Source organism: Phascolarctos cinereus, unplaced genomic scaffold (genome assembly GCF_003287225.1).
Source record: "Phascolarctos cinereus isolate Bilbo 61053 unplaced genomic scaffold, phaCin_HiC Scaffold_9;HRSCAF=440, whole genome shotgun sequence".
Taxonomy (NCBI): Eukaryota; Metazoa; Chordata; class Mammalia; order Diprotodontia; family Phascolarctidae; genus Phascolarctos; species Phascolarctos cinereus.
The window spans coordinates 189,182,808-189,206,581 of record NW_027556402.1 but is presented as its reverse complement, the minus strand read 5'-3'; the positions used below and the strand labels follow the sequence as shown (position 1 = coordinate 189,206,581).

The 23,774-nt window shown below is 38.7% G+C and overlaps 1 protein-coding gene across 1 annotated transcript in view; it reads right to left on the bottom strand.

Moving 5' to 3' along the window:
* The window catches only part of STK32B (serine/threonine kinase 32B), a 136,610-nt gene that overhangs the window by 22,813 nt on the left and 90,023 nt on the right, over positions 1–23,774 (bottom strand). The window contains exons 5-7 of the mRNA XM_078148862.1: positions 20,390–20,493; positions 9,080–9,196; positions 2,739–2,864 (exon numbers count right to left, since the gene is read on the bottom strand). Of these exons, the coding sequence (XP_078004988.1) occupies positions 2,739–2,864; positions 9,080–9,196; positions 20,390–20,493 (347 nt within the window). The remainder of the gene's footprint in view (positions 1–2,738; positions 2,865–9,079; positions 9,197–20,389; positions 20,494–23,774) is intronic.

The following is a 23,774-nucleotide window of genomic DNA, read 5'->3' as shown; positions in this document are numbered from 1 at the left end:
TAACAATAGGGGTGGGATGTTATTGGACCTACAAGTACCTTTCCAACTCCAAATCTATGTTCCCATATACTCAAATGATCCTACTAACATGTTCTCTGATTAGGAATAAATCATTTGACATCTCTGGGACTCAGTTTCTTTCTTTGTAAAATAAGGGACTGAAATACATATTTAAGGTTACTTCCAGCACTAACTCCAGAGACTTGTAGAGCAACTATCAGTTGCCAAATCAGTTTTCACCACAGGAAAAAAAAAACACCTAGATTCTCATGGAGTGACTGTTTTGAAAACAAGAGCTTCAGGAAAAAGAGTAACTCCGTGAAAATACAAAGTGACATAGGGATTGTTAGGTAACCTAACAATTTAATTCTGCTTTTCACCCCCTGGGTGACCCTGGGTAAATCACTGTCACCTCTCTGAAGGTCAGTTCATTCATCTGTAAAGTGAAGGATCTGTTAGTAGATGAAATATAAAGACCCTTACAAGTCTAACAATCCATTTCTTTTATGTTCTAAGGTTCCTTTAAGCTCTAACATCTCATGTTCTAAGATTCCTTTAAGCTCCAACATTTTATGTTCTAAGGTTCCTTTAAGCTCTAACATTTTATGTTCTAAGGTTCCCTTAAGCTCTAACATTTTATGTTCTAAGGTTCCCTTAAGCACTAACATTTTATGTTCTAAGGTTCCCTTAAGCTCTAACATTTTATGTTCTAAGGTTCCCTTAAGCTCTAACATTTTATGTTCTAAGGTTCCTTTAAGCTCTAACATTTTATGTTCTAAGGTTCCTTTAAGGTCTATTTTATGTTCTAAGGTTCCTTTAAGCTCTAATATTTTATGTTCTAAGGTTCATTCTAGTTCTCACTTTTGTGGCTGTTCTTCTTCTAATGTCCTTTCTAATTCTGATATGCTGTCTTCTTAGGATCATAGATTGGAGCTAGAAAGAATGTAAGAAGCCACCTAAATCCAACCTCCTCATTTTACGGGTAAAGAACTAAGGCTCAGAGAGGTTAAATTACTTGCCCAAGGTCACACAGCTAAATAGCAGAGCTGGGATTCAGACTAAGTTGTTCTGCTGAATCCAAATTCAGCACTTCTGCCACTGTACCATAGTATGTTTTGTTCTAAGTTTCCAAAAAGTTTTGGTATGTACTAAAGACCTAAGGTCTTTTCCAGCTCTAACATGGTGTGATAAGAATGATAATAAATATAATCATTACTGACCAAATTCTCATTTGCAGGCCAGGTTTCTCAATGACTTGGAAAAAGCTGCCATTCATTGAAGATGCCTTCATTTGTGATCACAGGAGACAGAAAGCAGTCAAAGAGAAACCAAGTACCCAGTTACAGAAATGAAGCTTTCCATCAATCAGGTCCAAATGGATTTTAAATGGCAGACGAATGTTGAGTGAATGAGTTCTATGTTTGTAAGTAGGCTGCATTCTCAATACAAGTCAAAAGTGATAGCAAAACCCCAAAGTTCATGAAAGGTTAGCCTAATCAATAGAATCATGGTATGCAAAATTAGTGGAGGTGTTATAATCCTGTTGGCCCTATCTTGGGCAGATAGTGTCTGGATTGTTATGTTCAGTCTTAGATGCCAAATTATAGGAAAGGCATTGACAAGCTGGAGCATTACCAGAGGGAGGGAAATGGATGGTGAGGGTTGAAGGTATGCCATATAAGGTTTGCTACAAAGAAGTAGCAATGCTTAGCCTAGAAAAAGACTATCCTGTGAATTTATATCGCCATTTTTGAAATACCTTCCACATATTTTTTTTAATTTTCTTGCTTTATTTTCCTTGCCTTTGTCTTTTCCCTTTTTCCCCTTTCCCTTTCCGTATTCCTGCCTTTCCCTTTCTCTTTTCATTCCTTTCCCTAGCTCCCTTTCCCCCTTTCTTCTGTTTCTCCTTCCCCCTTTTCCCTTTTCTGCTTTCCCTTTTTCTTACTTTCCCCCATTTACTTATTCCTCATTCTCCCTTTCTTTTTTCCCTTTCCTCTTCTTCTTTTTCTTTCTTCTCCTTTCCTAGAACTCTTATTGAAGAAATTTCCTCTACCCAGGCAGATCAGTTACTGTTCTTCAATTTAGAGTCTTAGAAAGTTTCTTGGGGGCATTGGGAGGTTATGTAACTTCCCTAAAGTCACACAGCCAGTCTTATATTAAAAGCAGAATTTGAACCCAAATCTTCCTGACTCTAAAGCCAGTTTTCTATACATGATTTTTCCTTTCTTCTTGCTCTGAACATTTCAGGTGCTTGATAAATGTCTGTTGCATTCAATCACAATCTTTAAATCTTTGAAAGTCTATCAAGGGCAAAAGACATTAGACTTAAGCTTATAAGCCCTGGGGGCAATAGTAGGATAATGGGTGGAAATTGCATAGAAGCACGTTTCATATACATATAAGGAAGAATTTCCTACAAATTGGAGCTGTCTCAAAGTAGAATTGACTGCCTTAGATGTAATGAGTTCCCCGTCACCAGAAGTCTTCAAGAGTGGCTGGATGATTTCATTCTGGGGGTGCTACACAGGTAGTTCTACTTCTCCAGGTTCAGCCAGTGTTGAATGAGATGACCTGTCAGGTGCTATTACGATTGTGATATTATGATTGAATACTGTGATATTACAGTTCCAAAAGTCCAGAAAATTGAAGGGAAAACTAAGCACACAGTATTCTGAATCATATGTAGGAGCAATGGAAGGGATATTTGGGATGAGGGACCCAAGGGAACCTCAACTCACATTTGGAACAAAACCTGGCGTCATTGCCTTCTCCAGTATGGCGTCCCAGTTCATGTCGGCTAAATATGGAGAGCTCTGAATATCTACAAGGCTGGAAAGGCGGCTTTCAGGGTCTTTTGTGAGGAGCTGTGATTTCAAAACAGAAAGAGAAAAGATTTTCTGCACTTCATATGTTTAACAAGTTCCAAGTCTGATGAGAATCCTGAAATTTAAGAGGTCAGAGTAATCAATATATCATTATACTATTGCTCTGCATTAATCTGGGTCCTTCTCTCTGTGGTGGTCCATGCTCTGTGAGAAATTCATCTTGACTCAACAAAAAATAATATCAGCCCAATTAGCAGATTAAAGAAATGAAACCAGAGAAGAGAAATCCAGAAAGTTATAAAGCAAATCAGTCGATCAGTAAGCACCTACTATGTGCCCGTCACTGTGCTAAGTGCTGGGAGTACAAACAAGAATAAAACATGATTCCTGTTCCCAAGAAGCCCACACACAGCTCAATAGGGGAGACAATATGCAAACGATTATATAAAAACAAGGCCAATTGGATATAATTAAGGAAGGAAAGGCACTAGAATTAAAGCAGATCAGGAAAGGCTTCCTATAGAAGGTGTGGTTTTAGTTGGTACTTGAAAGGAGCCAGGAAGTGGAGATGAGGAGGAAGAGTTTTCCAGGCATGGAGAATAGCCAAAGAAAATGCTCAGAGTTGAGAGATGAGGCAAACTGTGTGAGAAACAGCAAGGTTATGAGACATCCAGGTTGAGGTGTCTGACATGCAGTTGGAGATGTGAGTCTGGAGGTTAGCAGAGGTTAGAGCCAGACAAATAGACCTGGAAGTCATCAACATAGAGATAACAATTGAAATCATGGGAGCTGATGAGGTCTCCATGGTAAATAGTATACTTCCTTTTCCTCTTCCTCCTCCATCTCCATCATTACCATTACTACCATCTGACATTACATAGTATTTTCAGAAACAGTTTGGATAAATAGATAATTTTTGAGTTGGGAAGGCCTAGGTTCAAATTTTGCCTCTCTCTCTCTCTCTCTCTCTCTCTCTCTCTCTCTCTCTCTCTCTCACACACACACACACACACACACACACACACACACACACACACATTTACTATGTGATCTTGGCCAAGTAGCTTAACTTGCCAATGTCCCAAAGCAGCAGTTTAAGTTGCAAAAAAGATGCCAAGCTACACTGATGGAGGGAATTTCCTCAAGGGGAGTTCACTCTAATTACGAAATCACAGGTCCAGAACCTGTCCTTTTCCCCATGAAAATAATACCTTAAAATTTTCAAAATACTATACATTTATAATTCTATCTTATACTCATTACACCAAAGTAATCATTTCAGCTATTATTATCCCCTTTTATAGGTGAATAAATAATAATGGCATTTATATGGTGCTTTAACATATGCAAAATGTTTTACAAATATCATTTTATTTGACCCTTACAACTCTGGGAGATAAGTACTATTATTGTTCCTATTTTTAGGAAACTGAAGCAACCAGGGGCTGAATGACTTGACCTGGATCACACAGCTTTTAAGTATCTGAGGTCAGATCTGAACTCAGGTCTTCCTTAATCACTGTAACCACTGTACCACATAGCAGAAGTTCAGAAAGGTAGCATTTATCACACAGTGATTAGGGCACTGAACTTGAAGTCAGAAAGACCTGGGTTTGAATTATACCTTGGATATTTACTAGTTGTGTAACCCTGGGCAAGTCACTTAATCTCACTTTGCCTCAGTTTCCTCACCTGTAAAATCAGGGGGTTGGACTTGATGGCCTCTAAAATCCCTTCTAGGTCTATATCTTTGATTCTAAGTTTGTATGGTGAAGTGACTTGCTCATGCCAATAAATGGCAGGACAGGTCTTCCTGTCTCCAGGTTATTAGTATAATAACAGTGAGTTAACGTTGCATAGTGAGCAAGAGATGATTACTGAGCCAATTCAATCTATATTGTTGTGATTAATATATTTTTACACGAATATATGGCACATAAGGATCAGAGCTAGGATGTAAATAGCCGGACTTTCACTCCTGACTCCAAAATCAAGTTGGTTATATCAATGGGAACAGTGGCATAGTCAATAGAGAGATGATCTTTGAACCAGCAGAACCTGAGTTCAAATCCCATTTCTGAGGCATACTGGCTCTGTGACCCTGGGCAAGTCACTTACCCTCTAAATGTTCTAGACAACTCCATAAGTTTCAGAAAGGGTTTCAGCTTATATTGGCAGAGGGAGTTTTTTCATCTTGAATTTCCCTATACTAATGACATTACAGCTCCATCCCCATCTCTAGTTTAGTTGGAATAGTGAAGAAGTGGCAACAGATGAAAGAGATACTGCCAAGGTCAATGATATAGGACTTGGAAATAAGAGAGGAGGAAGAGGGATCAGTTAAAAGTGACTCCAGAGCCACAAGCCTGTTGTCATTAATAGGAATTGGAAGCCAAGAGGAGTTCAGGTGGTTTCTGATAAGCTGTGCGGCTCATCAGACTGTCTGAGACAAAGTGTTCTGAGATTTCAGCTTTACTTGAGAATACAGGGAAACATAATGGAGAAGCAGCCTTCTGTGACAGTCGGAGAGATTAAAAGAACAGAACAGAAGTCCTCTCTGAGCTTTTTTTTTTCCCAAAAGGAGTACTTTTGGTGCCTGATTGGTGAGGTGGAGGACACAGTGCAGACAACATAATAATTTTCTTCACCTTATTATTATACTTGGGGTTTCTTCCAGTCTACAATTTTTGTCCACTTCTTAAAAATTGGAAAAAATTAAGAAATTCATTAAAGGACAGCAGCTTGTATTCCAATTTGTAAGTAACTAAAAATGTACTTTGGAAAAAATTCATAATTTTTTCTAAATTAGCCAAACTTTGATATTTGATATATCAAGCTATATAATTTCATGAACAAACCAAAACTGAGTAAAAAAAAACAGTGTTTACATCCTAGCTCTGCCATTTACTGTCTGGGTGACCTTGGGTAAGTCATTTAAACTCTTCAGATCTCAGTATCCTCATTTGCAAAATTCAAGGGTTATACTAATCTCTTTTAGCTCTACATTCTATGATCCCAGAGTTTAGAAAAAATGATTAAAAATATAGAGCTCAAAGAGAGCTTAGAGATAGATTATCTAGTACAATACCTTTTTTGTTTTTCATTAGGGATCTAAAACAATACCTTTTCACCAATAGCAAGTGTGATATGGAAGAGACAGCATTGGACTTGGATTAAAGAGATTGAGGATCAAGTCCTGACTGACACTAAGAGCTCTGTGACCACGAACAAGTCACATGTACTCTCTAAGCTTTCTTTGCTAAACAAAACAAAAAAACAAACAAAAACTCTTCCATTTCCCCCCTACTATCTACCAAATAAAGTTCATACTCCTTTGCCTGTTATTCAAAGCCCTCCATAACTCACTATTACCCTGCCTTTCTCCAGCCTTATTTTATGCCAGTCCTCCTCCACACCAACTAGTCTCTTCTCTGCCTCTGTTCCCACCTGTCTGTATTTTTCTATCCCTGTGATAAGGCATGAGCTATTACCTGTACCTGTTACTTCCACCTTCCTGCTCTTTGCCAGCTAAAGTTTTGTTGTTGTCCATCCTTTGTTCTGAAAGAGGACCAGTGACATCAGCAGGGTGATGTCTTGACTTGCACATGAATTGGATTTAAGTGAGGAAGGGCTGCACAGTCATCAGCCTCACTCTCTCCTCCAGAGTCATCAAAGTTCAGTGACAAGAAAAAGAGTCAGGATGATTGGTGATGGCCCAGAATGCAGTGGGTGACCTTGGCCTTTCTAAATTAAAGTCTTTCCCAGGTCTCCACCAAATTCTTACTCATCCTTTCAAGTTCATCTTAGATGCCATTTCCTTCCTGACACTTTCTTTGCCCTGCAGACCTTTATGAATTTTTCCCTCAGAATTTGTATAGTGAAGATAAGAGATCTGTTACATTTTCCTAATAAACTTCCATCAAGACCAGTACTATGTCTTATCTAAACTTTGCATCTCCCCAAGTTCCCAGCATAGTATGTATTATACAAATTAGCAGCCGTATAAGAATGCATTATAATATGAAAAATATGTATAATAATGTTTGTAATTATCTACTTCATACATTAATGGGGAAAGTGCTTTGTAACCATAAAATTCTATAGAAAAGTAGGCTAGTATGGCTCACTTTGGCTAAAGTGGGAAAGTAGGTTCCTATATGCAAAAGAGCTCAAAAATGAAGAATTGAAGGATTGGGTTTTTTGTTTATTTGTCTGCAGAAATTTCCACAGGATTTCCTTTTTTTCCCTAGGTAAAAATTTAAAAAAGAATTTTGTATTCCACATGGCTTTGAAATTTACAGAAGAATTACATTTCTAGTAAGAGATCTTTAATTTTTTTAATTTTTATTTTATTCTGAATTTAAGAAATAGAACAAGCATTTCCATAACTTAGTAAAACAGAAAAAAAAAAGTTGATTGTACATGAAACTGCCAATCTATTGCATCCAAGTTGCTATTCTTTTTAAATATATACTTAAGTTCTAATCCTTTATTGCCGGTCACTAGTCATGCTTTCCTGGCCTCAAATTCCATCTAAAATGCCATCTCCAATGAGAAACCTTTCCTGATCTCCCTCAATGCTAGTGCCTTCCCTCTGCTGATTTTTTCCCATTTATCCTACATTTAGCTTCTTTGTACTTAATTGTTTGCATATTGCATCCCCCATTTGACTAAGAGCCCCTTGAGTACAGGGACTTTTTTTTTTTTTGTAGAAGGGGCAGTGTATCCTTGGAGCTTAGCATAATTCTTGGCACTTAAATGCTTATTGACAGGCTGTGGATATACTCCAGGTCTCCCTTCTGGATTGTCTTCTTTTCTCTCTTAATTTAATCAGCTTCTCTGGGTTGAATAGGGATTTCTATGCAGATGACTCCAAGATCTACATACAGCCCTAGTCTCTCTCTTGTCCTCTAGGCCCTTCTTACCAGCAGCATGTAGCACATCTCAAACTGGCTGTCCTATATATGTCTCAAACTTGACCTGCCCAAGACAGGGTTCTTTATCTTCCCCCAAGCCCATACCTCCTCTGTTTCTTTTTCTGTTGATACTATCTTCATCCTCCCATTCTCCTCCATTTGCAACCTCCAGTTGTCCTTTCCCTCAACACACACTATATCCTATTGTTGAGTCTTGTTGAATCTCTCTCTATAATACATCACTCATTAGTCCATTTCTGTGTACTCCCACAGTCACCATCCTAGTTCAGGCCCTCATTACCCCTCCTCTTGACATTATAAGAGTCTCTTCATTAGATTCCCAGCTTCTAAACTTCTATTAGTTGCTTCGCCTTCCAATCTGCCTTCCACAGAGCTGACAAAATAATCTTCCTCGAGTTCAGATCTGATCATGTCCCTCTCCTGCTCAAGGATCTTCTGAAATTCCTAATTCCTCAATGAAAAAATACAAACTCCTCAGTTTGATATTTAATACCATTCATCATATGACTCAAGTCTACTTCTCCAGGGTCATTGTACATTATTTCTTTTTACCCACTCTATTTTCAAGGCAACTTAACTTGCTGTTCTTCAGAGATGGCCAACTGTAGCCTGCCTAATGCCTCAGCATAAACTGTCCCCTATGTCTTGCCTTGGTGCTTTAGAAACCCCTAGCTCCCTTCAGTGCCTTTATTGAACCTCTTAATAGTCAGGGCTCCATCGCTTCTCCACAATAGCATCACACACACACACACACACACACACACACACACACACACACACAAACAAGCACACACATATGTATATGTACATGTGTATATATGCATATACATACACTTATTTAGTCAAAAGTTGTGTCCCACCCACTTATCCCCTTGTATAATAAAAGGTCATATGTATATATACACACACACGTACATACACATATACATATACATATATATTTATTTATAAGCCTATTTTTCATTGCTTCTTGTATCCTTAGTACCTAGAAGTACTTTTAACATGATAGTACTTAATAATTTATGACTTGATGATTAATTTTAAGTATTAAATATTAAGTATTAAATTATTAAAAGCATTAAGTATTAAATTAAATTTTATAACTATATAAATATTGATTTTAATGAATAAATTTAATAAACTTAATTTACTCAGTAATCTTAAAAATTCTTTTCATTTAAAGTTGGTCAGACTAACAGGTGGTGGAAGGTTAGTCTATGAAGTAGCAGCTCCCAGTTTATCAGGCCCATAGAGGGAACTTTGGGTTTACAAAGGCTGAGCCTGGCCTTGGGCCCCTGTGAGCCTGGCCTCCCTTACCTTTTTCAGCAATGCTACCATTCCTTTACACCACGTGGAGGAATAGTGAATCCGTTCTACTTTGAACATGTTGAGGATCTCATCGATTGGTGTGGCTGAATGGATTTCATAAGGTCTCTGCAAACAAAAGGAAAAAAAAGCACTGAGAACCTGGCCTCCCTGCTGAATCCACCCAACCATCAGCTGAGCCTTGAGACCCTGAGAAAATAATTTCATTTTTCTGGGCCTCTGATTCCTTATTTATAGGATGAGAATGTTTGCCCTATCAAGGACCACAATGGAGAATTGAGGAAAGTGCTTTGTAGAACTTATAGCAGTAGATAAGTGTGTGAGTTATTATTCCCTCACGTAATCCCTTCTTTGATGCCTCCTCATGGTGTATAGGTTCTTGAGGACTCTTCCAATGGAGTATAAGGTCTGGCACATTTTCCCAGGCAGGAAAATCTTCCAATTTGGGGCCCGTAATGGACTATTTCTGTTTTCTGAGGATCTAATTAATCAACTCATTCAATCGATAATTATTAAGCACTTCTGTGTCAGGCACTAGTTTTGAATATCCAAAGGAAACACCACAGCTCTTGCCTTCAAGGAGCTTATATTCTTATGGGAGAGACAACATATACATAAATAGGCATACAAGAAACTTTCATGCAGGGTCAATGGATGGTGTCTTTAGAGGAGATGGCACAAAGAGCTGGTAGAAGTGGAAAAGGCTTCCTACAGAAAGTGGGGTTTGAACTGAGAGTCTTTAAGGAAGCAATAGATTTTAAAAGACCTAGCAGAGGAGAGAAGATTCTAGGAATAGGATATAACTGATACAAGAGATGAAAGATGATAACGGCCTGGACTAGGAATGAAGCTGTGTGAGACAGAAAGGGGCCAATGAGGATACAATGTAACGACAGAATCAAGGAGACTTGGCCACTGATTGAATATGGGTGAAGAGAGGGAAGAATCAGAGACAACCAAGGTGAATTGAAGGATACTGATACTATCCACAGAAAAATAAAAGGAGGAGATGTGAATTTGGGGAGAAGACAATGAATGTCATATGGAATGTCATGTGTGAAGAGCAGTAAGTGCTGTCCAACATAAGTAGATCTTAGAGTTCTTGGATACGAATAATGTGTGAGAAGTCTGCAACAATAGGAAAGTTGGAATGAAATTTAAATGCCAAAAAATAAGTTTATATTCAATAATGGGGGTATAAGAGAGCCATGGCTGTTTAGAGGGGCTTTGGTTAGACCTCAGCTTTTGGAAAATCTGGGTTTTTTAAAAGATTTTTAAAGATTTAAAGCTAAAAACTTCATCTAAGTTCAGAATGATTAACTTTTTGGCATAGAACCACTCAAAGACATCTCCTCTCTGGTACATATGATCTATATGATCCTGAAAGAAGGTATATGAACTCACATGGCCCCAGGGACCTCTCTAAGACTATATGTTATAGAATGATTGCCAATCCACCTTGATAGATAAAGACAATTTCCTCACAGGTCCTTCCATATATCAATAAAATCACCCCATCATATCCTTACGTCCCCCCCCCCAAAAAGACCATCTGCATAGGCAGAGCAAATATAGATCACTACAAAATTAAAATTTCTTGAGAATCATTGAGTGTCTAAGGATGCAGATGGGGAAACTGAGGAGACCAGAGTAGGAGTCAGAAGACTTGTATTAAACTTTTGCCTCTCCCACTATATAGATATGTGACTAACTCTAGCAATTCCCTACACTTCCCTGGGTCTCATCTGTAAAATCAAGGTTCCAAAATCAGTGATTTCAAACCTTTCTCTTAGGTCAGAAATTCCATATTCTAAAGTTCTTCCCAGCTCCAACATTTTATGTTTTAAAGTCCCTTTCATCTCTAACATTTTTTTTTCCATATTCACCTCTAACATATTATTTGCAAGGCATTATGCCAGGTGCTGTGGGGAGCACAAAGTGACTCAGTCACTTTCCTCAAAGAGTTTACTGTTTAGCTGAGAGTAAAAACTTTATACATGTGACAAGTCAAATAACGACATAAACAACTAGTGTGAAACAACGAGTTGTCCCAAAATGAACTTATCTTTTCCCTGACAAAATCTGCGCATCCTCTGAACATTCCTATTCCTATTAAATTGTCATCATCAGTCTCTTAGTCACTCAACCTCAAAACCTCTGAGTCATGCTTGGCTCCTTCCCCTTCCTCAATGTCTCCTTTACCCATATCTTATCCTGCCTTCCACCATCCCTTCCCCGACGTAATTTGTAAGTCTTTTGAGGATAAGGACCATGACTTAATTGCATCTCCCTCTAAGTATGTAACTCGATACCTTGTTCCATAAAAGTCTATAGGCTCATTGAACTGAACATGACATGATAGTGGATAGAACACTAAACAGAGAATCTAGAAGACCAGACGCTAAAACCTCATGGTCACACAAGTGATCATGAATAAGTCATAACCTCTATAAGCTTCAATTTCTCTATCTGTAAAACAGAGATAACAATAACACCTTCATCATAACCTTGTTGGGAGGATCAAATGAGATACCTTTGGTGAAGCACTTTGCAATCCTTAAATACCCAAAATTCTCAACTGGATCTATGATTACATTAATTTGCATGTTTCTCCCTTGCAGTAATGGTCCCTCTAGAATCCTGTGTCAATATATCTTTCCAACCTCTTTGGAAATTCCTTTCTCTCTCTCACTCTGCAATGCAGTAGTCAAACCGGTGTTCTCTTGGTTCTTCACATACAACACTCCATCTCCCATCTCCCATCTCCCTTGTCTTTGCACTGGTTGTCCCCTATGATTAGCATGAACTCTCCTTCTTTTCACATTGTTTGGTCTCCCTCTCCATTTAAGATGCATCTCAGGCACCGTCTTTAGCATGAAGCCTTTCCAAATCCCTCCTCTCCCCCTAGCTGCTAATGTTCTCCCTCCCAAACTAACTTCCTTCTAATGATTGCATGTTTATTTGTGTTTCTTCACTTTTAATTTATTCTGTGTGTATAGATATACACAGTGTCTACCCTATTATAATGTGGGTTTCTTAGGAATGTGGATTGTTCCATTCTTGGTGCTTATTTCCCCAGCACCTAACAGTCCCTGGCAAAAATAGATGCTAAATCAGTGCTCGTTGATTCATTGAATGATTCAGACTCCAACCTATGCCTGATTAGCCCATGCGACTCTTTTTCAGATCATTCCATATGTTAACTATAATCAACGCAATGTGTTGGAGGCCTTCCTCACCTTATCCTGACATCCTAAGAAGAGTATTGGAGTTTACCTTTTATCCCCCACCTATCTCCATTTTAGATTACACATTTTTCTGATAATATCTTTGATACCCATTCCTCAAAATTCCTTATTTGTTTCAGACTGCAACTTACTTCCCACTTTGCACCTCCCCATTGCCCTCCATGCTATATTCATTCCCATATCCTTTGTGACCCTTGTGTTCCAAGTCTCACAGCCATATAACAACACCAGTAGAAGAACTGAAAATAAACAGCACTGAGAGGAAAATGGAGAGGTACTTGGTGAGTATGAGCAAACCTTAAAATGCTACATAATGTAGATGAATTTATAGCTCACAGTCGTCATTTCTTTTTGTCATGAAAGGGTTCAAATAACATGATAGAAGGAGATCACCCTGAGAAGGTGGGTTAGGGCCAGAGTGTGGGGTGGCCAAGTCTTGCCAATTCTACCTCTATAGTCTTGCACACATCCATTTTCTCCTCTCTGCTCACAATTCCACTATGCTAGCACAGCCTCTTATCACCTCTTTCCTTTACTATAATAATAACATCATTAAATAATAAATAATTTTTAGGATAAAAACTAAATGAAATGAACATTTCCTTCTAACACAAAAATAGGATTATAGATTGATCTGAGAATCTCTGTTATGTAGAGGTTGGATTTTTTTAAAGCATACAATAAATTCAACATGTAACTTGCAGAACTGTCCTGCTTTTCTGTAATTTTTCCCCCTGGTCATCCTGTTTTCTTTTGCACATTTAAAAATTCTTCGATTGCTCTCTTTTCTTTCTTCCTTTTGTTGGCTACTCTATCCCTAGCCCCTTTTTACCTTATATCTGCTCCCAAATCTGAAAAAAAAAATAAATCTTCTAATGAATGTGTGTAGTCAAGCACGATAAATTCCCCACATTGGCCATATTCCAAAGTGTATGTTTTGTTCTCCATTTTGAGCATCACCTGTGTGGGAGGTGAGTAGCAGACTTCATCATCCACCCTTTGGAATCATATTTGGTCATTCCAGATCATAGTCCTTAAGTTTAAGAACCTCTTCACAGTTTTCCTAATTTCTAGACTCTCTTTCTTCTCTAATCTATCCTTCACATGACTGGAAATATAATCTTCCTAATGTCCATGCTTGATTGCCTTATTACCTTAATAAAATAATCTTCACTAGCCCCCTATTGCTTATGCTATGAAAAGTGTTTCAGTTTGGCATTTAAAGTCCTACAAAAGCTAGTTTCTACCTGCCTTTCCAGCTATATTTTAGATCAATCCCTAAACCACAAAATGAATGATCAGCTTTCCCCTGAGCTCATTAGGCTCTTTCCTAATTCCTTTGCATTTTCTCAGGCTCTTCCCTATTCCTTGAACTTTAAATACTTAAAATGCTCATTGGGATCTATGAGCTTCTTGATTAGAATAGTTTCTCCAGTGATGGAGACTGTGACTCCTCCATACCATTTGTGATAGTAATTTTCATGTCTTCTACTTGTGGTATGTAGTTGTGTGACATGGAACATAGGGGTCTCCAAAGAACCAAAAATAATCACCACACATAAGACAATAGAAAGGTACTTCTATTCCTCCAATTCTTTAAAGGCTAATTCATGTGCCCATGCTCTTGTGAAGTCTTACCTGCCTTTCATTTAAGAGTGTTTCTCTTCCTTTTCAAATTTTCCTAGAATACTATCTGGATTACTCCGTTGCCCTCACTACATCCTACCTTGTATCTACTTACTTTTGTACATGCCGGATCTTTGTTAGATTCTACCCTCTTGGAGGGCAGGTTGTATAATTTTTTCATCTTTGTGACCAGAGACCTTGATATGTAGTAGGCACTTAATAACCTTTTGTTGAGTTAAATTGATTTAATTCCAGGAAAGGAGTTTTTTTCTTTACCTATAAAAAAGTGGACAAATTAAAAAAAACATATTTTGAAAGGGAAAGTGACATAATCAAAGCTGGCTTTTAGAAAGCCTAATCTGGCAGCTCATATAGGCATGTACGGGAGAAAGGTGCTACCTCTGTTCTGTACTATTTCCTCCCACTCTTCAGTCTCAGTTACTTATCTCCAAAATATAAATGCTCACCTTTTGGAAAAGGTCAGGAATTGGATGCTGAATAACCAAGCTTTTAATCTAACATGAGGAGGCTATGGGCTTTTTATTGGAAATACTTAGGGTTTCTTTTTTGAATTTCTTTTTTCCTCCATCTTCTAACTGGTATTTAATGTGAGAGTATTTTACATGTTTATAGATCTATATTTAAAGCATGAAGGGATCTCTGGGGAAAAAGGGGAAATGATTTAAAACATTAACTTCCTATGTTATTGTTTCTCATTTATAACTTTCAACACCAGCCTTAGACTTCACAATCAGGTTCTGCATTCTCTAATAGAGCAAAATGCTATGAAATCACCCTGATTGGTATAGGACTAATAATCTTGATGGGAAAAAAGTTTGAGAATGCTTTTTCAAGAAATTCTGTGTTCTTAATGGTAAGCATAGACATGTAATAAAATTATTAAAGACCACAGAATAGAGAATTGGGTTCTACATCTTTGATTATTATTTGTCTATTTTAGATGTCTTTCTTTTTTTCAACATATTTTCACATTAGTGATGTTGTAAGTAAGAATTAGAACCAATAGGAGGAACCACCAGAAAGAGGAAACAAAACACAACAGAAGAAAAAAAAATAGCAAGTAATATGCTTCGATCTATATCCAAACTCCATAGTTCTTTCTTTGGAGGCCTTTGGAGATGTCTTAGATCCTTGAATTGCTGACAAGGGTTAAGTCTATCAATATTAGTCATCGCACACCATGGCTGTTACTGTGTACAAGGTTCTGCTGGTTCTGCTCGCTTCACTCCAAGTTAGACCATATAAGTCTTATTAGATGTCTTTCATTGACTAATATTCAAAGCAACAAATATTTTTGAGAGCGTCCTGTGTTCAAAGCATGGCAAACTGGCCCTATGAGTGGTATAATGTGATGTGGTAGAAAATGTATCACTTCCAAGGTCCTACCTACTAAATCCTTCCCTGTCTCTTCAACCTCCCACCCTTATATATCTCCCAATTGCTGAGTCAAAAGGGAATTATCTCTCATCTAAACTAATGTCACTTTTTAACCTCTCCTGTGACCATACAATGTTCTATTTCATATCAAAAGTATTTACAAATGTGGCATAGCTTCCCCCCATGACTCAGAGTTTCAACCCATTACTTACTTGCACAACTGAATCAAGGCCAAGCACTTTGCACCTGGCCAAGGACCCAGCCAACAAGTCAGTGTAGGGTGACAATGTAAATGCAAATAGCTGCCAAAAAGAAACAAAGCTTTGGGGAGATGGGCTGAGTCAGACAAATATCCTTTGACATACCCTGTTCTGATCCAATATCGACCACTCTGCTCCTGCGATCAGCTTTTTCCCACTTGTGTCAGCTCCTGGGATTTCAACCATGAACAGAAACCTTGGTCTTGACCTAATCTGACCTTCTGGTTTATGATTTTTCTATTTGCAATTAATGATGCATTGATGATGACGATGATGACAACGATGATAATGATAAATATCAACTGGCACTTATATAGCACTTTAAAGTTTGTAAAGTGCTTTATATGTTAATTCATTTGTTTCTCACAAAAACTCTATGATGTCAATGCAATTGTTATCCCTGTTTTATAGATGGAAAAACAGAAACACAGAGAGGTTAAGGGACTTGCCTTACTAGTAAGTATCTGAGGATGGATTTGAGCTAAGGTCTTCCTGACTGTAGGTCCAGCCCTCTATTAGTTAGGCCACCTAGCTGCCTCAGTGGAACTGAAAGAAACCTTTCCCCCCACCCCCGGCTGCTCTTTTCTCCCACTCTGCCTACTGCTGCTAGTAAAGTAGAACAAGCAATAAGCTTTTAGAGTATAAACTCTGTGAGGGCAGGACTACATCATAATTCCCTTTGTATTTCCCATGAGACTTTAAGTGTTTTGTACAGAGAAAGTATTTAATGAATAAATGGAATAGAAGGGGAGGAGGGAGCAAAGGCTTTATTTATTTATTTTTCTTCTTTCCCAGAATATCACATGCTGATCTGCAATAGATGTTTAAAAAAATGTCATTTGTTGTATTAAATTGACACAGGAGGTGTATGGCCCTTAATTTGTCCACACAGTAGAATATAGACTTCCAAGTATCAATAACCCCTTCACTGTTTTTAGCAAAAAAGCATCAAGGCAGGATCTTTGTGTTCTAAGTGGTTTGTTGCTTTTAAGCAGCTCGAAGACTCGATAAAGCTCTGAGATAAAGCTTCATTGCGAGCACAAATAAAAGCATCTCATTCACCAGTTGTGGCCCCAGCTAGTCCAAACTCCTCTTCCAGCTGACCCCATTTCATCATCTCTCTCACTTAACTTTCATTGTCCAGAGTTTATCTGACTTTGCACCCAGGTTGCTACTCCTCCCGGCTAAGAAAGGAGGCATGTTTTGGAAGCACATTGCCATGACAAAAAAAAAAATAACAAAATTGGCTAATCTGAGTATACTGCTTCATCTGGCACAAAAGCCCCAGAGCTACAGACAGGAGTTCTTGTAGGATGGAGCAAAGCACCCTCCTTTCCAGCCTGAGCTACAAAAATGGAGCATTTCCCACCAAGGAGTGGGGTTTCTGAACATTTCCCAAAGCCAAGATAGAGAAAGAGGCAAGTACATCCTGCCTGGGCAATGGTGCAAGGATTTATTATCAGGTCCCTGGAATATGTTGCTTTTCTTCTACCAGTCTCCTGCTCCTTTCTAATGGTCATTTCCCTTCTCCTGGGCCTCTCTGTCAGAATGGCAGATGGAAGATAGTTAAATCAATTTTATTTATGTGTTAGCAATTATTCTACAAGAGATAGTTCTAAACTGGAACAAATGAAAGTTTTCAGGGTCTTTGCAGAGAGCAAGTAACTTCAAAGAAACAATGTGGGACAGTGGGTAGAATGTGATACTTGGAGTCAGGGTCCTTGGGTTTGAATCCTTCTTCAACCACTTAACAGAATTTGAGCTGAGTCTTTAAGGGGTCTATGGAGGCCAGGAGACAAACATTAGAAAAGGGAGCATTTCAGGCATGGGAAACAGCCTGTCCAAAAGCATTAAGGTCAGAGTGGAAATGTCACCTATGGAAATGGCCCATTTATAGGGCTGATAATAGAGAAGTCCTAACTTCTTTGAGAGTCAGTTTTCTAATTTATAAAATGGGGATAATAAGACCTGTACTGCTTACCTCAGGAAGCAATGTGCTATAGTGAACAAAATCTTAGGACTTTAAGTCTGAAAGACCCTGGTTCAAATACCCCTAATATAGATGTGTGGCCATAATCTTGACACTTATCCTTTCTAAGACTTGGGCCACTCCCTAAGACTTTTTAACTAAGTTATAGATGGGTTACAATCAGCATGGTTACCTGCACACAGAGGGAGTTTCCATGATGGGGAAATCATAGATCCTTGATATACTATCTCAAAGGGTAACTGTGAAAAAAGTACTCTTCAAACCTGAAAAGTACTGTGGAAATACGAGTTATTTTCTATAATCCTCTCTTCCCCAGAGCTTCAGCTCAAAAATGATAGAATCTTGGAGCTTGAAAAGACCTCAGAGGTCATTAACTCAACCTCTTATATGAAACATGAACTCTCAATCAATAAATGTTTATTAAGCACCTAATATGTGCCAGGCAATATCCCAATCTACAACATCTTTGACAAGTGGTAATGTAGCCTCTCCTTAAGACCCTTAGTAATCAGGGACTCACTGCCTCCTGGGTCTTCCCCTTTTCATCTTTAGAAAGCTCTGTTTAGAAAGATTTTTTGGAGGGGCAGGGAGGGACTGTCTCAACAAGAGCTAAAAGCAGGGAGGGCCAACCCAAAGTTAACTGTGATTTCTAGGATAACTTCTCAGTACTCCCCACCATGGACTCACTATTCCAGTCAAATTGATTTCGTGCCTGTTCCCCATACATGAAATTTCACCTGCTGCCTTGCTGCCTTTGAATGGGCTATTTCTCCTACCTGGAATAGTCTTTCTTCTCCTTTTTGCCTTCCGTGATCCCTTCAAAGCTCAGTTCACATTTCCTCTCCTCTACTCATCATTTCCTCCCCCCATCCCTTTGGACCTCTCCATCATGGCCAAGGGCAAGGCGCCTTCCCTCTTCCCCTCTCTTCCGCTTTCTTTTGTGTGTTACTTCCCCCATTGGAATGGAAGCTCCTTGAAGGCGAGGACTGTTTTTCGTCTTTCTTTGTATCGCTAAACCTTAGTGCAGTGTCTGGCACATAGCAGATGCTTAATACATGTTTATTTATTAATAATTCTAGAAAATGGTTCTTTCTATTAGACTGACTGAGAGCTCTACTCATGTATTTTCTTATTAAGTAAAAGTATTTCTTTATTCTCCCATTCCCCCCCATTGCCCTCCTGCTCCAAATTATTTTGTATTTACTTTGCATAGATTTTGTATTTTCTTCTTGGCTTCTATGTCTCCCCCTGAGAGGATGAGAGCCCCCAGAGAACAGGGGCCATTGCCTATTTATCCTTATATCCTTCGTGCCTCGCGTAGGGCCTAGCACATAGCAAGTAGGTGCTGGACAGATAGTTGTTGAATGAATGAGGGCCCTACACCAAAGAAATTACAGATCTGGACCAAAATGGGAAAAAAGAAATGAACTTTCATCAAACTGACATTTTCCAGGCTGCAGAAACTGAAGGTCCCCATTGGGAAAGCCAATTCAAAGTGCTGTCAGACTCCCTGAAAAGAAGACCCTTGGCAGAATTCAAAATGAAACCACAGATACCCAAAGCCAGAGAGACTGGGCCATCACTTTACTTGAGGAAAATACTTGTCTTTCTTCATGAGAATTAGGGGATAGCTAAGACCCAAGAGGAATGACTGGAACTCCAGCTGCTTTTTTTTTAATTGCCCAGGAATTTCAGCCATGCCTTGAAAATTTCTGCTCTAAACTTGTATCAGTTAATTGATTAGCTCAGCAGCATATGCTCTGGTGCTGACTACATCCTATAGCTCATCCTCATATCACAGACTATGACATTACCTTTTTAGGGCACAGATCAATGGAGCAAAGAAAGTCACAAAAAGCCTGTAGCACTTAACAATTCTGAAGGAAATTACTTCTGTCCTGATTGGTGAATTTAGGGAACTTAATTTTTTTTTAATTTTTAAATGCTAGGGAAAGCACACACACACACACACACACACACACACACACACAATAAGTACATTTTAAAGAAACGTGTGAAGGAACTGAGACTTAGAATCATAGCGTCAGAAAAAGGCCTTATAGGTAATTTACTGCTATATTACAAAGAACATTGGGTTTTAATAGCATTTGATACTCTGCACCTCAGTTTCCCTTCCTCTAAAATGGGAATAATAATACTTTTAGTACCTATTTTGCTGATAGGGCTGTGGTAAAAACAAAAGGACTTAATGTAGCAATTAAAGTAATTATTATCATTATTATTTTACAGAGAAAACTGAGTCCCAGAAAAAATACCATAGCCATGCAGTAATTCTGATAATAGATAACATTTGTATAATATTTTAAGGTTTACAAAGTGCTATCTATCCATCTATCTATCTAACTGTCTGTCTGTCTGTCTATGCACTCTTCTTTCAGCCTTAAAAGAACCTTATGAGATAGGTGCTATTATGATCCCTATTTTGGAGAGGAGGAAAATTAGGGTAAGAGAGGCTGAGATTCAGGCTCAAATAACTAGTAAGGGTTTGAGGTGAGATTTGAACCTTGATCCTCTTGGCTCCAAGTTCTCTATACCTTGCTACCTTTCTGTGTAAGGGGCAGAGTCAGCACTTGAACTCAGGACTCTTCTCTGATTTAGCTACAGTATAGCATGTGCACAAACAACAAACATTTACTAAGCACTGACTGTGTACAAGGCCTTGTGCTTATTGCTGGGATTATACTTTTATTTTACGGGACACCCAGCTGCTTCTGAACTCTCTGCTCCCACTCTCTAGGGAACAGCAAGCATTCCTTACCCAACCACGCAATAATTCATAAGCTGTAACTCCCAGGGACCACCAATCTACAGGGTAGGAGTATCCTGGGCCTCCATCCATAAACACCTGGAATACTTCTGGAGCTGCCAAAGAGAAAAGAACAAAGGAGACATAAGTCATCACGCTCACTCTATGCCCTCACTTTACAGTCTTGGCAGGTGCATTTCTGTCTAGTTTGTGTGAGGTTGGTGGTGTCATGGACAAAGGGGTGTTCTCTCTTCCAGGAAGACCTGGGGATCAGGTCCTGCCTCTGACACAAGCCAGTTTTGTAATTCTAAGCAGGTCACGTCACCTCTTAGTGGTCTTGGAAACTCATTAAGCCTACAAGTTGCAGAAAAGATGCCAATCAGCAAGAGAGTTTCCTCACATATGAGTTCTTCTTACCAAGGAAATCATAAGTCCAGTCTCTGTCCATTGTATGATGCAAAATGTGTTTTTTTTTAAATCAAATCACAATTTGCAATTTTGCTTGAATGCTAAGTTCAGAAATGTGTTTCACCTAAAAGAATTGGGTCCTTGATGCAACTGTTTCTACTACTTTGATCTTTGATTCTTTCCTCTTCTTCATGGCATATCCAATCTGTCACTAAATTCTGTTGCTACTGCCTTCATGGGTATAATGACAAACAAATATAAAACCTCTCTGAATTTGGAGGGGGAGGGGAGGAATGAAAGGGAAAGGAAGGGAAGGGAAGGGAAGGGAAGAGAAGGGAAGGGAAGGGAAGAGGGAGAGATGAGAGGGTAAGTTGCTAAGAATTTTAGAGATCATCCAGTACAACCCACTCATTTAACAGATTGGTTCATCTAAATCCCTGAGAAGTCAAATGACAAATCTAAAGTCACATACAAATAGTTAGTGGCTTATCCAGGAATAGAATCCTGGTCTATTCAGCTTAATGCTCTCTCCTTTATACCAAGTTATTATTCTTAAGCTAATTAACTAAATTTTATGCTTTAATTTCCAGAAATATTTTATGAAATACATATCATCTCTGACTAATTTGCAGACATAATTCCATCTTGTATTTTTCAGAAAAGCTAAAATCATGATTGTGCAGCCATGGCATGTTGTGACTAGAAACATCTAAATTCAATTTCCAGGTGAGAGTTCATTCTGTCTAAAAAAAGTACACATTTAAGTTAAGGTGGTTGTGCTAAATGGTGTCTAAGTCATCCTTCCTGAAAATTGATGATTCTAATGGGTCTAATGAGAAAAGATGACATTGTTATTATACTTTCTTTGTATCTTCAACATCAACATGATTTTACATGTAGGATGTGATAAACAAATATTCATTGAATAAAGGGATGCTTTGGGGGGTAGTGGGAGCCCCTTACTTGAGTTCTTCAAACACAGGCTTGATGACCAGCTATTGCCTATGTTTTATCATGGAACAAGGCTAGAGGAGCATAGGAGTTCTGAATCAGTCACTCAGTGAGCACTTAGTAATGTGTAAAATGCTTAAGGGGGACACAGAATGAAAAAAAAACAGTATCTGTTTTCTTCTAATAGAAGAGACAACACACACACACACACACACGCACACACACACACACACACACACACACACACACAAAGCTATGCACAAACAAGATATATACAAGACAATTGGAGATAAACAGAAGAGGAAAGGCACTGGGATTGAGAGGGATCAGGAAAGTTTTCTTGCAGATGATGAAAGTCTAGCTGGGACTTGAAGGAAGCCAGGAAATAGACATGAGAAAGCAAAGAATTCCAGGTATGGGGGAATAATAGGTGAACATGCCTGAAGATGGGAGATGGCGTGTCTTATATGAGGCAAAGCACAAAGACCAATAGCACTGAATTGCTGAGTGCCTGGAAAGGTGTAATTTGTAGGGGGCAGCTATGGTGCAGTGGATAGAGTACCAGCCCTGGAGTCAGGATCCCCTGAGTTCAAATCCGGCCTCAGACACTTGACATTTACTAGCTGTGTGACCCTGGGCAAGTCACTTAACCCCAATTGCCTCACCAAAAAAAAAAAAAGAAAAGAAAGAAAAAAGAAAACAAAAGAAAAAGAAGTAATTTGTAAGAACACTGGGAATGTGGGAGGGGTCAATATAGAAATGTCTTTGAATGCCAAACAGAAGATTTTATACTTGATCCTGGAAATGAGAGGGAGTCACTAGAGTCATTGAGTGTGGGAGGAGGGGGGAATATGGTCTGACCTTTGTTTTAGAAGGATCACTTTGATAGCTGAAGGGAGGGTGGATTGGAGTGGGTAGAGACTTGTGGCAGGGAGACAAAACAAAAGGCTATCATAATAGGCCATGAGTGAGGTGATGAGAGCCTGTATTAGAGTGGAGGCAGCATCAGAAGAGATTACAAGGAGGGTGCATATAAAAAGGATGTTACAAAGCTACAAATAATAGGACTTGGAAATCGACTGGATATAGTGGGTGAGAGAGAATGAGGAGGTGAGGATGACTCTAGGTTGTGAGTCTGGATGACTGGGAAGATGATGCTGCCCTTAATAGTAATGGGGAAGTTCAGAAGAGGGGACATCTTGGGAGGAAAGATAATGAGTGCAATTCTAGACATGTTGTGTTTAATATGTCTATGGGTCATCCAATTTGGAATGTCCAATAGGCATTTTGAGATATAAGACTGCTATTTAGGAGAGAGGATGGGGCTTGATAAAATAGATCTGAGAACTCTAAGATCTTTTGATTATCTTTTGTTTGTTATTAGATTATTTGGTTCTCTGCCCATGACTAAGCTAGTACTACCATCTTGTTCAGAGCATCCAAGTATAATAGTCATGCAATACAATAAACATTTATTAAGTGCCTACTGTGTGCCAGGCACTGTGCTAAGCACTGGAGATATAAATAGGAAAAAGAAAAACTGTCCCTACCTTCAAGGAGCTTATAATCTACTGTGCATGATAGTGGAGGAATCTAAACCAATCGGTGAAGCTGTGAAAAATGAAGAGTTTTCTGGGATTCAGAGTCATCTTTCAAAGGAGACTTTGGGAGGAGTTGTTTTACTCTACCTCAGAGGCAACTGAGGATACTGAAGAGGTGTGAGTACCAAAGCTGAGGAAAAGCGACAACAACTTCGTAGAATCATAGATTTAGAACTGCAAAGGAACTCGGAGGTCATCTCGTCTAATTTCTCATTGGGAAACAGGTCCTGTGATGGGAAGTAAACTTGCCCAGGGTTACATTGGTAGTATGAGGCAGAGCTGGGGTCTGAAACCAGGTCACCAAATCCAACACTATTTCCACTGTCTCCTTCTTCAACAAAAGTTTATAATCAATGCATAGAAATTTATGACCAAATATTTGGGGAATTTTAGTTTTAGTTTTCTTTACTCTAGGAAGAAAGTGTTAACATACTGCA